This window comes from Microcaecilia unicolor, chromosome 13, assembly GCF_901765095.1.
Source record: "Microcaecilia unicolor chromosome 13, aMicUni1.1, whole genome shotgun sequence".
NCBI classification, from domain to species: Eukaryota; Metazoa; Chordata; class Amphibia; order Gymnophiona; family Siphonopidae; genus Microcaecilia; species Microcaecilia unicolor.
This window is the reverse complement of record NC_044043.1, coordinates 72,409,764-72,425,562: the sequence shown is the minus strand read 5'-3', so window position 1 is coordinate 72,425,562 and position 15,799 is coordinate 72,409,764. Positions and strand designations below refer to the sequence as shown.

General features: G+C 41.8%; 2 protein-coding genes and 1 long non-coding RNA gene across 16 annotated transcripts in view; 2 read left to right on the top strand and 1 right to left on the bottom strand.

Annotated features, from left to right (window-relative positions):
- Positions 1–7,284, top strand: part of SLC35E2B (solute carrier family 35 member E2B) — an 89,279-nt gene extending 81,995 nt beyond the window's left edge. For both annotated transcript variants that reach the window (XR_003944096.1, XM_030222346.1), the window contains one exon: positions 6,626–7,284. Coding sequence is in view for 1 of the 2 variants with exons in the window: in XM_030222346.1 (XP_030078206.1) it covers positions 6,626–6,695 (70 nt within the window). In the remaining variant the exon portion in view is untranslated. The remainder of the gene's footprint in view (positions 1–6,625) is intronic.
- LOC115482505 lies at positions 1,886–15,719 on the bottom strand. The gene is made up of 3 exons (XR_003944097.1): positions 15,709–15,719; positions 4,299–4,308; positions 1,886–2,759 (listed from the first exon to the last, which is right to left on the bottom strand). It is a non-coding gene; the product is annotated as an uncharacterized LOC115482505 (long non-coding RNA).
- The window catches only part of LOC115482502 (cyclin-dependent kinase 11B), a 60,475-nt gene continuing 53,500 nt past the window's right edge, over positions 8,825–15,799 (top strand). For 10 of the 13 annotated variants that reach the window (XM_030222340.1, XM_030222332.1, XM_030222333.1 and 7 more), the window contains exon 1: positions 8,825–8,905. In XM_030222340.1, the coding sequence (XP_030078200.1) occupies positions 8,879–8,905 (27 nt within the window). In that variant the 5' untranslated portion in view covers positions 8,825–8,878. The other 3 variants (XM_030222328.1, XM_030222329.1, XM_030222330.1) reach the window with 3 other exon arrangements.

The following is a 15,799-nucleotide window of genomic DNA, read 5'->3' as shown; positions in this document are numbered from 1 at the left end:
ATTTTCTGTTATACCCTCGCCGTTGCGAGGTTCAATTGACCTGGGTTCTTGTTTTGAGTGAGCCTGAGAGCTAGGGATACCCCAGTCGTGAGAACAAGCAGCCTGCTTGTCCTCGGAGAAAGTGAATGATACATACCTGTAGCAGGTGTTCTCCGAGGACAGCAGGCTGATTGTTCTCACCTACCCTCCCTCCTCCCCTTTGGAGTTGTGTGTTTCATCTTTGCTAGTCATTCAACTGGCGGGAGCGGTCGCGCACGGGCGGGAAGACGGCCGCGCATGCGCGGTGGGCGTGCCCTGCGTGCCGACCGTCCCGCGAAGCTTTTTTCCGGTTGGTGGGGGCTGCCGCGGACGTCACCCAGTCGTGAGAACAATCAGCCTGCTGTCCTCGGAGAACACCTGCTACAGGTATGTATCATTCACTTTACTGCATGGCCATGTCACTCTTGATAGTAATATTTAGTACACTTAATATGCGTATCTCTGAATGAAGCTACAAAGCATACAACTGCATTTAGACCTGCCCTGAGTTATACATTTCTACTTGAAATGGCAGGTGCAAAAGTGTAAGCCAGACTCCACCCCTCCCCTCCCCTCCAACAGCAGGTAACACCTTGATCGGCACCTAATCCCACCCTTAGCTCTAACCAGGGGCTTCTGGTGTCTAGTGGGGAGCAGGATCAATTTCCAATTGCTCTTGCTGTGTCAGAGCCTCAAGTTCAAAATGGTGCCTGTGACTCCCAGCAGTGGTCTCAAAGTACTACTGCATTGAGGGCAAGCTGCTTTCTCTTTTTTTTTTCTAGGACCTTCAGTCACAGGAATGATCCTCTGCCACTCCCTTTCCATTTGAGACCCTAGTAGCAGGACAAATTATAAAAAGGCTATGTAGTACCTTAAAAGAATGCATGCCTTCTTGGCCACATAAATATTGTAGAAAGCTATTTAGTGGGATAGTTATTAAGGTGTTTTATGGCTTTTATTACTGTAATGCATGTTAATTTAAATTACTGTGAAATACTTAGTAAGAAGATACAAATGCATGCAAAATGCTTCATTCATATGTATATCACAAAATGCAGCTTATTTTTCCTTGCTAAAAGCATTGGGCCACTAAGCCACAGTCCCAATGCTCCTGGCTGCTTTTTAAAGGGGTTGAGCATAACTCCCTTTCTTGTAGCCCCCCCCCTCCCCCGGCCTACTTTTACAAACCCCTGTGGTCTGCTGAGTATGGGGCAGGAGATAGGGGTCACTGGCATCATTTTGAACTCAGCACCGGCAGGGCAGAAGCAACTGGGGATTGCTCTTGCCCCTTATTTTATTTTTGTTACATTTGTACCCCGTGCTTTCCCACTCATGGCAGGCTCAATGCGGCAGGCAATGGAGGGTTAAGTGACTTGCCCAGAGTCACAAGGAGCTGCCTGTGCCGGGAATCCAACTCAGTTCCTCAGTTCCCCAGGACCAAAGTCCACCACCCTAACCACTAGGCCACTCCTCCACTGTTGCTACTATTTGAGATTCTACATGGAATGTTGCTATTCCACTAGCAACATTCCATGTAGAAGTCGGCCCTTGCAGATCACCAATGTGGCCGCGCAGGCTTCTGCTTCTGTGAGTCTGACGTCCTGCACGTACGTGCAGGACGTCAGACTCACAGAAACAGAAGCCTGTGCAGCCTTCTACATGGAATGTTGCTAGTGGAATAGCAACATTCCATGTAGAATCTCCAATAGTAGCAACATTCCATGTAAAATCTCCAATAGTATCTATTTTATTTTTGTTACATTTGTACCCTGCGCTTTCCCACTCATGGCAGGCTCAATGCGGCTTACATGGGGCAATGGAGGGTTAAGTGACTTGCCCAGAGTCACAAGGAGCTGCCTGTGCCGGGAATCAAACTCAGTTCCTCAGTTCCCCAGGACCAAAGTCCACCACCCTAACCACTAGGCCACTCCTCCACTGGGATTCATAAATGTAAGCCTGGGGAGGGGTACCCAACCCCTTTAAGCAGCAGCATGTGAGCACTGATCTGCAGCTTAGCTGCCTGATGTTCCTGGGCAGTATGAATAATGCTGCTTACAAGGTTGATCACAACCAGCATTATTCATGTACCACAGGAGTCACTAGCTCAGAGTACTGAGCTATCACAAGTTAATGACTCCTGTGGCAAATTGAGGTACGATAAAAGCCCAGCTTTTACTGTACCTTAACTACCCCCTTGGAAACAAATGGAATTGAATAAAGAGGTTTCATAGGCTACCAGAAACTTTCTAGCTCACAGAGCCAAAAGCAAGGAATGTGAATTAATTAATGCACCTTAAAAATTTTTTTACCATGCACTAAATTGATTCAATGTACATTAAGTCAACTAGTGTACATTACATTTTTTTAATTAAAGTCCAAAAATCTGGAAAAAGGCTAAATGAACCAAAATTGTTTAGCCCTGTGCAATTCCCTACCAAAATCCTGTTCCTTGCTTTAAGAATACTACTATAGCATTACTGTATATCACAACTCATTAGCCTACCACACTGTAGTGTGTGCAATATTCCAATATCTCTCCAATGAGCTTCAGGTTCCCCTATAATAGAATCACAGGGTACTGAGGAACCCTTTTTGTGTGTAAAGCGATAGACGGCGAGTAGTTGCCTTGTTAGGAATGTGTTGAATTTAATGTCGCCAAAAATTGCACACTTTTTACTGACCTCTATTTCCACACGCTTAGGTGAATAAGAGTCAAACCAGTCTGGGCAGGCAGAATAGTTCTACTGTGTGAAATGACACATTAATAGCCATCATTTGTGACATATAGGTAGGTGTACATGTTCATTGCACTTAGACTTACAAAGTTCTACAAGTTACTATGTAATTTTGTAAATCTTAAGTGCTTTGAAAAAAATGCATCTAACAAGTTTGCATTTTTAGAGTCAGGATAGAAATGTGACTTGTTTTGTATTTTTGCCAAAAAGTGTTATTGCTTGTTAGGAATGATAAATGGATCGGCACTACTGTTCAGAAGGCAACCCTTCTGGTACACTTGAACTGCTGTAACTGTCCTGTCCTCCTAAATCATTCCAATGTCTTTTTATAATTACAGAAGACTAGTGGGGTATGTAAACTGGACTTAAATATGTAGAATTTTATAAGTGTGTGTGAGAGCATTTTGTATACTCACTCACTATTAACTTGAAGTAGGTTTTACTGTAATGTCTGGAAATCTTTCTAATCAAATTTATAAAATTATAATTCCTTTAATTCAAGAGCTGTACGAAACTTTCATCCTGTGGATCTTGTTATATGAAGCCAACCGTGTCTTTATTCTGTATTAGTAGAAAAAGAAATATTAAAAAAAAATCAAAGGTTTCAATGTTTGTATTAAGCATTTCTGACATAGATTGTTTTGGTACAAAATAAACTTGTTTAATTTTTATGGTGCTAGTAGTAATTTTGTCATCTATATAATCAGGAAATTCTGTCTCAATAATTCAGACTGCTGCTTCAGTTCATTGCTCTACCATGTTTAATTAATCTTGCAATATGTGGGCAAATTGGAGGTAATTGTATAAAGGTTTTTTTTTGTGTGTAAAGGCCTTTTTATTTTGATAAAATGACTTGTATGATCCCTTGGATAATTTTATAAATATAAAAGCACATATATAAATGTGTTCTGAGGCAGACTGTGTAGGAAGCATGGGCAAAGTCATGTACTTAGCTGAAATTGGGTGGCGGAGCAGTTGGGGGGGAAGAGGGGGTGGTGGTTGGGAGGCGAGGATAGGGGAGGGCAGACTTATACGGTCTGTACCAGAGCCGGTGATGGGAGGCAGGACTGGTGGTTGGGAGGCGGGAAATACTGCTGGGCAGACTTATATGGTCTGTGCCCTGAAAAGGACAGGTACAAATTCAAGGTAAGGTATACACATATGAGTTTGTCTTGGGCAGACTGGATGGACCATGCAGGTCTTTTTCTGCCGTCATCTACTATGTTACTATGTTACTTTTCTACCTCTGCTCCTGAATAGGTGTAAATTGCTGTAGCATCAAAGTAACCACGATCATTGGCAGTTTATTTATAGTATTCTATAAAGGTACATAGAACAGTATCCTACTATATAAATGAGCTCTGACCGTTGTGCTGTGCAGAACAGCATAGCTGTTCTGCACGTGTCCCTACACCCACTACACCACCGCTACCACCCCTCCAACCCCATGAGGCCGATGATCTTTCCAATAGCGTTTGCTGTTGTTTTCAGTGAACCATCGGCGCCAAGCTCCGCCTACTGGCTTCAGCTCACATAATGGACTACATAGGTTCACCTTCGTCTCCTGTTCATCCAACCTCCTTGGAACCACTTCCCCAACGCACACAAGAGGCAGGAACGTGTGTGCATGGCCTCTGTTATTGACGTCATGAGTACGTTCGGGGTGTCAGTCTCAGCTCCTTTGTGACGTTGTGTGCATGCGGTGTGGCTTTGCTTCCCTGTGAGCAGCTGGAGCGAAGGCCCGGCCCTGTCATGAGCAGCTTCGGATTCGGGTTTGGTGCGGCTGGAGGAGGCTCGGAGAGTCCTGATCCTCCACTGTCACAGGGACTCCTAGCAGCTCTCTACTCACACACACACTCTCACTCTTCCCGATGTGATCTGCGCACGGTGCTGCTTCTTTTCAGGTGCTGTTAGCTCCAGGGTGGAACATCCTGGCAGAACGCAGCTAACATACAGTGGTTAAGTAGCCGGAGTTAACAGGTTGATTTTTGAACTTCTTAGCACCAACTTATTGGCTTTTCCGGGTAATCTCTGTGCCATGAGGCGATGACAATTCTTGGCCTTTGGCTGGGTTTTCAAAACCTACACAGTATGACGGTGATATCTTGCCGTCTCACCACATTGGGGAAACAGTTTATAGCAGAGGGAAAAACACAAATTTTAATTTTTGGGACATCTCTAGAGTGGCAACATATTGGATTATGAGTGCTACAGGTTCTCTATTACTCTTGGAGGATGCACTACTCCCTTTCTCTTCCACCCTTTCTCTTTTTTTTTTTTTTTTTTTTGGGGGGGGGGGGGGGGGGGGTCCAACAGTATTGGTCACTGCAGACAAATTCAGGTAGTTTTGGCTTCAGATCCAGTATATATGTGACTCTCATTTCTTGCTTTGGCTATTTCATTACATTTTTCACAACAAAAATGTTGCCCATTTCAATGGGCTTTACGACTTGTCTGTGTCTATAAAATAGGCTCATACATGGCCTTAATACATAGGTGACTTGTTAATAAAATCACCCTCCATTGTACTCCTGCCTTTCTTCATAGCTGCTGATTGCTCTTAATTAGTGGAAAGCTGAAATTGTAATAACATTATTCTTATTTCTTGAATTTAAGAACATAAAGCTATGACTAGCTGGGTTAGACCAATGTTCCATTCAGCCCAGCATACTCTTTAACAGTGACCAATCTGGATCACCTGGAAAGAGTACCCAACAGAAAGATAAACTAAGGAAATGTCTCCTCCAAATGTGGCTACATATGCGAAGGTCCAACTTAGACTGGGCTAGAAGGAGGAGTGGCAATCAATTTGGGCTGAGGTAGCTTCCTTGCTGCTAGGAAATTCTTAAATTGTTCTGGGTCCAGAAGCACATAAGATTTAGAATCTAACTTTTTTTTTTTTTAATTCTTTATTTAAACATTTTCAGTTTACATCCAAAGACATAAATTAAGAAATTCAGAAATACACAGTGAGGAATATTTCCCTGGTAAGAAAAATAAATCTAATAAATTTGACCACCACTTTAAAATTAAAGGTGAATCAAGATACTAGGAAGATTTAGAATCTAACTTAACCAAACCTTTACACAGAAATTGAAGAAAAAAATGTTCCCTCCCACTGCCACAAGTTCAGGTTTTAAAGCTAGAAACGCCTTTCTCCTGAGCTGAGTAGCTTTGCACTATCTATCCGTCTCCATTGAGAATATTGACCATTTAACCCTACTCTCTGTTTTTTTATCTCTTTAACCAGTTCTTAATCCACAATAGGCCTTCCTCCTACTCCATAACTTTACTTGCCTACTTCTTTTTCTGTGTATTTCTTAACTGTATCCAGGTCTCCCAATAAGTCCTGTATAGTTCAAGCTAAAAACATGCCTTACACAATCTCTTCCAGTGGCATCAGATATAGCACAGTGGGCTTCCTTATCCTCCTTAGCTTGCACCTGAAGAAATGCAGGTCTTGTTTGATACACTTCTGTACATCTTCCAAGCTGCTCGACTCTTCTGTGATGCTTGCCTACTCTGCAGACAACATCTGCACAAACCATGTCCCAAAAAGAATATCTTATGTACCACCAGGTTCTTTGCTGCAGAGCCCCTCCCATTGTGCATTGACGTTTTCTGGTGTATGGCTCAGTTGCTGGATTTGCCCACAATAAAGACTAATGGGCAGGAAGAACCTGCATCAGTTTGCCTCAAATATTCACTTTCCCCATTCTTCATTCTATCATCTCAACCCACCTCCCTTCCTTTTTTTTTTTCTGCCCTGTGTCTATTATTTTTATTTAGACTTTGCTCCCACTTTTTCATTGCTAGCTCAAGATGAGTTACATTCAAGTAAAATAAATAATATTATTCCTTTTTATTTACAGAAAATTATTATACCACCAATTACACAAACATGTGCCACAAACCTTTAAACAAAAGAGAAGAAAAATTTGAGGATATGGGACTGAACAAGAGGGATGAAAGTACCTCACGTGTGCAGCACTGCCTCTCTTTTTATGCTTATCTGCTCTTCCACTAGCAGACCCTCTCCCATGCTCCATGTTCTTACCTACCATACACACAACTCACTCTCCTGGAAACTCCAATCAAGAATTACAAAGGACAAAAGTACATCAACAACCTCTTTGCACAATAAATCATTCCAGAACACAAACACAAGATGGGAAAGGTTTTGTAAGCAAGCATCCAACCCCTCTAAGTGGATTTGGCATATTACTAATGTGTTTGTTGGAGATAGTTAATAATTGCTATTGTTGGATACGTTGTACAAAGATATGTAGAGCTGCCTTTTATATCTGCTATTATTGTGCACAATAAATAAGAGATTGTTTAAAAAAAAAAAAAAAAAACCCTCTAAGCTCAATATTCCTTCCCACCACACAAGACAGCTTTACGGGTAGAAAAGGCATGGCCTTAGACTATGAAGAGGACCTTCACACCTGTGACGGAGGTAAAAACAATCTATGACCGAAACATGCTTTTAAGCTGTGAGCACCTTTTTTCAGATTTAATGTATTTAGCATGGCGGATATGCCTTACTACAATGATACACTCAATATCCCATTGAATAAACTAGCATTTAGTCACCTACTCACTTAAAAACGACTCTTGTTTCATTTCAATTATTAGAAAAGATTTTATTAAAGAAATCCAGTGGATGTCATAACTCTGTCCTATGGAATAACTCAAATATATTAATTGCCAAGTGGGCCATTCATTGGCAATCCCATAACATCTGGTTCATAGATCAATTACTGCTAAATAATAAATGCAAATCATTTGCTCTATTTAAAACTGAATACAACCTTCCAGATGCAGAATTCCTCCACTTCCTACAATTGGAACGTTCTATAAACCATCTCCTCAATTACCACAAATCCTTCCTTAATGAAAGTACAATGGAAGTTTTCATCTTAAAGACTCTTCACTGCTCTCATTGTGCTTCGATCTACTAAAAGACATTTCAAACTATAGCCTAGCCACTCAACATGTATGGGAAAAGGATTTGAACACCCAGACGAATCATGGAACTCACTTTGGATCCATGGCCCTAGAGTCTCGTCTGCTTCAATCACACAATACTTATATTTATCATTGTTCACTTTGGATTCCCAGGAAAGCAACTGTCAGTGGTCAATCTCCGTCAGATCAATGTTGGCCGGGTTCCAAAGCAACTGGTACACTTTCACATATGTTATTTCAATGTAGCAATCTCCAAATATTTTGGTCTGAGGGTTGGAGTAAAATATCTGATAGCCTTCACTTGTCAACTACTATCTCCTTGAAACTTATTATATGGAATTCAATTATCCTACCTCAAATATCTTGATGAATGGGGCAAACTTCTATTTGATTTTCTAATACATGTTGCCCTTAAACTCATTATTAATCATTGGAAGGATAACTCACCTCTTTCCAAATGTGGTGGAATTTGGTTATATTGTATAAGAACTATAAAAATAATTTAAGTTGTACTTCCAGAAATCTCATAAGTTGTTAAAATGGAAAACTTTAGCAAATTATTTATGTAGTATATAACTCACAAAGGTAAGCCACATTGTTATCCAAGAATATTTATATTTTGATCCTTCCCCATTCATGATACCTACACTGACTCCATAGTTTGTAACCTTTACATCCACCCTATCAGATTAACTGTTCACTCGTCCTCTAGATTGTTCTCTTGTCTTTAGATTGTAAGCTCTTTGAGCAGGGACCGTCCTTCTGTGTTTAAATTGTACAGCGCTGCGTAACCCTAGTACCGCTTTAGAAATGCTAGTTAGTAGTAGTAGTAGATACCCACGCATGCATTCTCTGTAGTACTTGTACTGTTCTTGTTATACATTTGTGACTTGTTTACACCTGAATTTAACTATATATTTTTGTATTTTTCAATTATACTTATTTTAGCACCCTTAAAGCCTACAGACCCGTAAACAACAACAAAATCCTGACATCCATTCAATCACACAGACTCCCCTAACTCAAACAGCCCAAGAAGAGCCTGACAGAAAACTCGTCTCTATAGCGAGCACGGACGCTCTAGCTTCTCAGAGCACCTCGTTTGTACAGCGTGCGTCTGACGACGGTCTAGTGCCGGAAATGACGCGCGCCGAATGAGGCCCGGCTGCGTTCTTCGGCCGGTGAGTTTTGGGGTATGGGGTTTTGTGGTGCGATGGAAGCTGACAGAGCCGGGGTCTGACAGCGTGGCTGGAGTGAAAACCCTCCGGCGTTTGTATCGCGTCCCTAGACGTGGGACAGTGAGGTGATTAGTTGCCTTTTCCCTTTACAATATTGCGGGCCCTGAGGAGGCCTGCTTGCAATAGGACTGATGTCACACTCATTCACAAGCTTCCCCTTGTACACTCTGCTTTAGTACTGACTTTTGGGCTCCGTTACATTTGTCATTATGAACAAGGAGGGTGCTGCCTTGCCGGCAGTCCTACTTTTCCCGCACCCTTATATATCACGGGGGAGGCGGAAGGGATAGTGAGAAAAGGCTACTGGGTAGGGGATGAGAAGGGTGGCAGGTTGTCAGTTTGTATCAGGGGTTCTCTGTGAACGGGAAACTAAGTCAGTCACCGGGGGCGACGGCATCAAACGGCGCGGAGTGCAGTCTGGCCTTGCTCTCAGCTCAAAAAAGGCTAGGTTTTCCGAGTAGGTATTATATCTGCTCCTGAGTCGGTTATTTCCACATATCAGACTATAGGCAGCGAAATGGGGTAGGTCACAAGGGCCATGGCCCTACCAAAGTTTTGGATTTCTGTCAGCCTCATGTTCATGGGACCTGCAGCACTGAGTTCAATAGGTACAATCATGGAGTACAAATACTAGCATTGCTTTGGGATGTAAGTTTAAAACCAGGGCTGGCCAAATAGTTTCTCTCTCCTGGAATAAGCATCTTGGCAGCTCTGCAGTATCAGTAGCCAGGGAGATTAAAGGGCAGGCACAGAACTTGGTTTGGCCCTCCCAAGCAAAAAGATGTTCCCGTGTCACTACGCTTAGCTGAAAGAGGAAGATATGAGGGGTTTTGTGGCTGAGTTATTTTCCTGCCTATGAAGAACCCCTATTGTAAGTAAACAGCCATGCTTTCTCTGCAGGCAAACCGGATGTGTCAGTCACACTTATGTAAAATTATTTGGGAATGATGATTCAGGCTTTTATAAATGTGTGAATTGATAGTGTGACTACTTTACAGATTTCACTTGCTGGTAAGGATCAGAGGTTGGTAATATTGTCTACCATATTTTCAGAGTTGATGGACCTGGTCGTTGTTCAAGAGATGCAGCTCTGCTGATGGTAGGACAAGATACAATACATATCCATATGGAAATTGTTCTCTTTGTAACTACAAAACTGAGTCTGTTGGTTATTATAAGGCAGGAAAATTTAGAGGCTTTTCATAGAGGATGTGCCATGCAAAGAGCTCATATTCAGTCAAGAGTATGCAATCATTTGTTGACCTGGTTTACATTAGGCTCTGGAAAGAAAGAATGAAGCACTATGCATTGGTTAATGTGAAAATCCAATACCCCTTATGGGTATGAATTAAATTAGCACCATGTTGAGGTCCCAAGTTGGAGGTGGATTCTTGATGGCAGATTTCAGGTTGGTTAAACTTCCAATGTATCTTGAAACTAGTGGCTGGACTGAACAGAAATGGTAAGTGACAGTGACACTAAGGTACATCTGGACTGAATTGTCTTTAGACCAGAGTTTGACAGGAACAGGAGACACTCTAAATGTTTATGGACAGGGAAAATAATACTGATGTAAATTTAGATATCATGAACTGAAATATTTCCATTTTAAGCTGTATGGTTTTCTGGTAGGAGGCTAATAGTGTTCATTAATGCTCGTCTCTAAACACTTTGCTGTTTCATTTGTACTTTTTTCTTTTTCGGAATTCTTTTATTCCTGGGCCTGCAATTCCAATTCCTAGGAGTTGGAGGTCACCCTTTCATGCTTTTTACTGTATATGAAGGTGGCCTGTAGTCATCTTCAATAGACCTTGATAATCTCAAGCCTATTGCTACTGATACTTCAGCCTGCTTTACGCTGGGGAAGGTAGATAATCGTTTTGATTTCTAGTGTTCTGCTTTCCATTTTGGCCTTTAATATCTATTCTATAAAATCCAAATCCCCTTTAATCTGATTGACTTTTAGAACATTATCTATAACTATTTTGCATCTCTGAGATTTGCTTAAAGATGACAAGTCCACGACCATAAAACTTGCCCTCCAAATTTCTTCCTTTTTAAATGTAGGCAGAAGTGACATAGCAATAATTTATTCCAGTTCCATCTTAGTTCAGAAATTAGCTTTGTCATGTTCATATCACTGGAGGAGCTATTTTACCTCAACTCTGTTCAGTCCCAGTTTTGTTTCCCGATTTACCACCTGCTTACAAAAGGTTGGTATGTAGAAGGGGGATCTGGCTTTGAATGTTGTTTTTAAATCAAGATATGTTGAAAGGTAAGTACTAGAGAATATTACTTTGCATTTAGTAATGACCAAATCTGTGCCTTTTTTTCTGTGATAAGGTCTGGACACACAGGTTGTCTAGTAGGGTCCTGAAGAGAGAGTTGTTGCAAATAAAGGAACCATATTTGGTGGAGCCAGTATGGTACTATGAGGATCAATTGTGCAGCACCTTATCTCCTACATATGTAGGAGACCTTGTTTCCACAGTATTGCAAGGGCATCTGGAGCAGAATTGGAAGTATTTTGTGTTTGGGTGTAGAGAGATCTATAGTCAGCATGTCCCATTGTTGGAAAAAGTGGAATGTGATTTGGAGATTGATAGTCCATTCATGCAGGTATGTCAGTAGCATAGTTTGTCCAACAGTGTGTGTGAGTGTCCAGAAAGGTGTGAGCCACAAAGGTATGAGACAAGGAAGTATTGCATGGATAAGAGAAATATCCAGATTCCGAAGGGATCCTTCTGATGCTCTTTGGAAACCATTTTACCTTGTTTGTGACTTTAGGGTGTGGCCAGTAGTTCTAGTGAATTGATGCAAAGCTTTCGTTTTCTATTTGGGGGTTTGACTGTCTTCAGTATGTAAGTGGGGAATGTGCAGTGCGCCCCTACCCCACCATATAAGGTGAGCAACTTCTGTTGTTTAGTTGAAATTATGGCTACTAAAACAGCTTTCCTCAGAAGAGGTTAGAATGATTCATCTTCCAGTGGAAAGAGCAGTGGATAATTGGGTTTGAGTTCTGTAATATTTCTCCCCTCTCATTGTTTCTTCTGTCGTGCGCTGTCAATTTAATATGCATTTCCATTTTGTCTTGGCTTAGTTTGTAAACTGCATTGTGCATTTATTTGTTAGGCAATGTACCAAGAAATTAATGAACATACTGTACTATAAAGGATTCCTATTACACACCATTTTCATCTGTTGCTTGAAGCCTCTCAAGTGGAGTCTGGTAAGGGGTACAATGTATACCGCAGGTACCACACATCCAAGAAGACATTGAAATGTTCCTTCTAAGGAAATCTTAGAAATAAGAGAGAGAGCGAGAATTCCTTGCGCTCAGCTCCGAGTAAGAATGCTTTTGTTGAGGTTGTCTGTCTGAATACGAGCCCCGATGAATTATAAAAATTTTGTGGAAGTATGATTTGATTTGAGTGTATTGATAATGATGGTGAATCACCGAAGCATGGTCACAGTGAAGTACAGTAACCTGTTGAGTCCTTCCAATGATGAACCAGTTCTCTGAGTAGGGGAAAACACAGATTTCCACCCAGCAGAATTGTTGCAACAGTCACACATTTTTGTGATTACTCTCAGTGCAGTGGAAGGAGCAAATAATATAGTATACAATAATGCGGATTTTAGAAAAGACCTATAAATTTGAATTGAGCCACCCAGAGCATAAGAGTCTGTTCTAAAGTACATGCAGGAATGGGCATGTATAAGCCTGTTACATGTGGTAGAAACATTCATTTTACAAGTATCACCGTCTAAAGTACCAACAGGGTCAACATGGCAATATGTGTATGTTAAAATCAATATATATAAATGAAACTTGAGAGTTCTCTAGTGGTCTGACTCAAGCAAGTTTATGCTGCAGGAGGAAAAAACCTCATGAAGCTCAAAAGTTGCTAAAAGCAACAAGAGCAGGGCTGCTTCACCATTGGCTTTAGTAGCATATATGTAGGTTTTCCAAATCTGTCGCAGCACCCTATGTCCTTTGCCAGTATGGTTTTTGAGTAGAGGGGGAAGACAGAATCACTGGGGGACTGCTTTACAAAATGAGCAATAATCTAAAAGCTAGATGTCCCCATCTTGACCTTCATGTTGGCAGATATGAACGTGCTTTCCCCTTTTGATGGATGTGCATCTTTATCTTGCCCTAGTACTGCTCAGACCACGCACCTTTGCCATAGGCACATATTTGCATGTTAGACTTATATATCCCGGATTTCTAAAATCAGATATTTATGCACATCCAAAAGGCAAATAGGACTTCTAAAATGACTGCCCGTATCTAGTAAAATGTTATGAATAAATATGGCCATTATGTCTTTGAGAATGTCCCAGATATTTTATAATTTCTTGACCTGTATTCCTGGGCTTGGCTTCTACTTTGGATGTTATGGATAATTGATTTATGTAGCTTTAACAGTAATCGAGTCTGTTTTATACTCTGGTAGTGATTTTGCTTTAGGCAGTGGAAAAAAAGGATCTGATTGAATTCCCAGGGATTTGAGTTCTTGACCGGAATTAGTCAACACCTAAGAAGCCCCAGCATCACATATGATTTCTGTTTTTTTGTCTGAAAGCATAGATTTGAGAGAGAAAATGGGTTGCAGGGAGCATAGAGCAGATTTTGTTGGAAATAGGTTCTTTGCTGTGGGAGTGGTAGGACTGAGATGCTTCAGCATAAATTTTATTCTATAATTCCACCATCATGGGATATGACTCTGTAACTGGAGTAGTGGCAAGAGAAGGTGGTCTGTTGAAAGATGCCATAGTCTGAGATGCAAAAGTGGGAGAAAATGGGTCATAGTCCAGTGGGATGGACAGAGTTCCTGTGGTAGCCCATGGAGGACCTAAAACAGGTAAAGCTCATAATGCTAGACCCTCTGCTGTTGCTTTGCATCTCTACCATCATGGATCTATGTAGTTGTTGTGGGTAGCAAGGCATTCATCTGAGGTGGCGGCATTGTGGTGTTTTGTGGCATTATCCACTAATATGAAAGAGGTAAAGAGAGCAAAAAAAAAATCCATCTATACAGTTAATTGAATAAACCAGACTGAGGGGGAGGAATGACTGACTCAGGAGCAGCAATAGCCATTCATTTTCAGAAAGTTGCCTAGATATTTCTGGGCTCTAAGAGAACAAGTCTGGATTTTTTGCTGTTGATGACATCACTTATATATGGCTGCCACATCCGGCTTGTCAACAGAAGAGGATGCTATCCTAGAGACATTGCCACTTTTGAAAATAGGACAGATGTGCTGGAGTTGCTTCCATTGAAGAGGAATGAGGGCACCAATTTCAGTTTTTACCCAAGGCACTTGCTAGTTAACAGCCCACCCAGAACCCCCACAGTTTGCTATGCTAGTCCAATGGAATGTATGACATTGGAATGTACAGAATTTGACCGAGATGAAAACTTCTTCAGCCAAATTAGACTGCCCATTAAAGTAAATGATGTGCCAGCACTTGAGTAAGACAGAGAAATGATGAAAAGTCAATGATGTATATTCATTCTACCAGTTTCATATTTCCCTATCTTCCTGCCAGACCAGTCCGGACTACTAGATTATGCTTCCCAACCAGCAGGTGGAGGCAGAGAATACTAATTTTCAGTGATATAACTGATACTATAAGGATTGGTGCAGTCCTGGAAATCTCCAGTATTCTTTGCCTCTAACAGATAGTTGCAGTCTGGATTGATATGGAGATATTTCTGAAGGCTTGGTTCCCTGGACTAGCTCAAGGATGCTGCCCCTGAGCCAGGACTGGCTTTGATGTCTCTATTGGTGGGTTCTGGGCCAGGCAGATCCCTGCCAAGAGGGGGGGAGCAGTAAGTGGAGAGGGGATCCTGAAGGGGTTCCCCATCTATTGTGTGCCCAACGTCTGCTGTCTGATTGTAGTTTGGTTCTCTTGCCTGCTTACAGAGTCTGGAAAAGGGAGTCAGCTTCCAGCACTCCAGAAGCCCACTGGCCAGAGCTCTGCCCTGCAACTCAGGTGGAGTTCTGGCAGGGTGTCCCAGGACAGCTTTGGGTCGGTCTGGATAGTGGAGCAACAGTATTTGTGATGCAGCAGCTGTGAGCTCCACAAATGCTGGAGCAAGGGAGGTACTGTTGCGCCTGCAGGAGCAACGAATCTTCTCAGCAACTGGTTCATTCTCCCCCCACCTGTGTGAAGAGGTGGCAGGGCAATCACCAGAACCAGCAGAAGGCGGTCAAGCTCTGGGTTAGGGACCTGTGTTGATAGCAGTGGCTGAAACCAAAGTAGGGATGGGCCAAAGCACTTCCAGCAGTCAAATATTAAAAAAAAAAAAACACTTTTTTTTTTTTTTTTTTTTAAATTGACAGAGCACCAACATTTAAAAGGACTTTGTTAGTAAAAGTTTGTTTTATACTTGGCGGCTGGAAGTGCTTTGGCCCGCCCCTACTTCGATTTCAGGTAATTTCAACGTAGGGTTTTTTTTTTCTTCCTTCCATTTTGGTTCAACAAAGGCTGAGTTAGTTTTTCTGCTGGCGAGAAACACAACCATTTTGGATCAAAATTGTATTTTTCTTCTGCAGTGGTTTGTGCTGGGGGTGGGGTGGATGTTGGCATCATTGAATGGGGTGTCCTGGGGGAGGGGGGTCCCTGGAAGCAGCTTTGGGAGTCTCTCTTTATGCTGCCACCGTCAGCTCGTTGAGTCTTGGACAGCACCTTTTCTGTAAGCTCGCCTTCTGCCTGCATAACATTAGAGGCAGACCAAAACTGCATATTCTGGTGCTTTCAGATCAGGTCATCAGAGATTTCTAAGGCTCTGCACCTCGGTTAGGTATTTTCATTTTGGGGTTTTG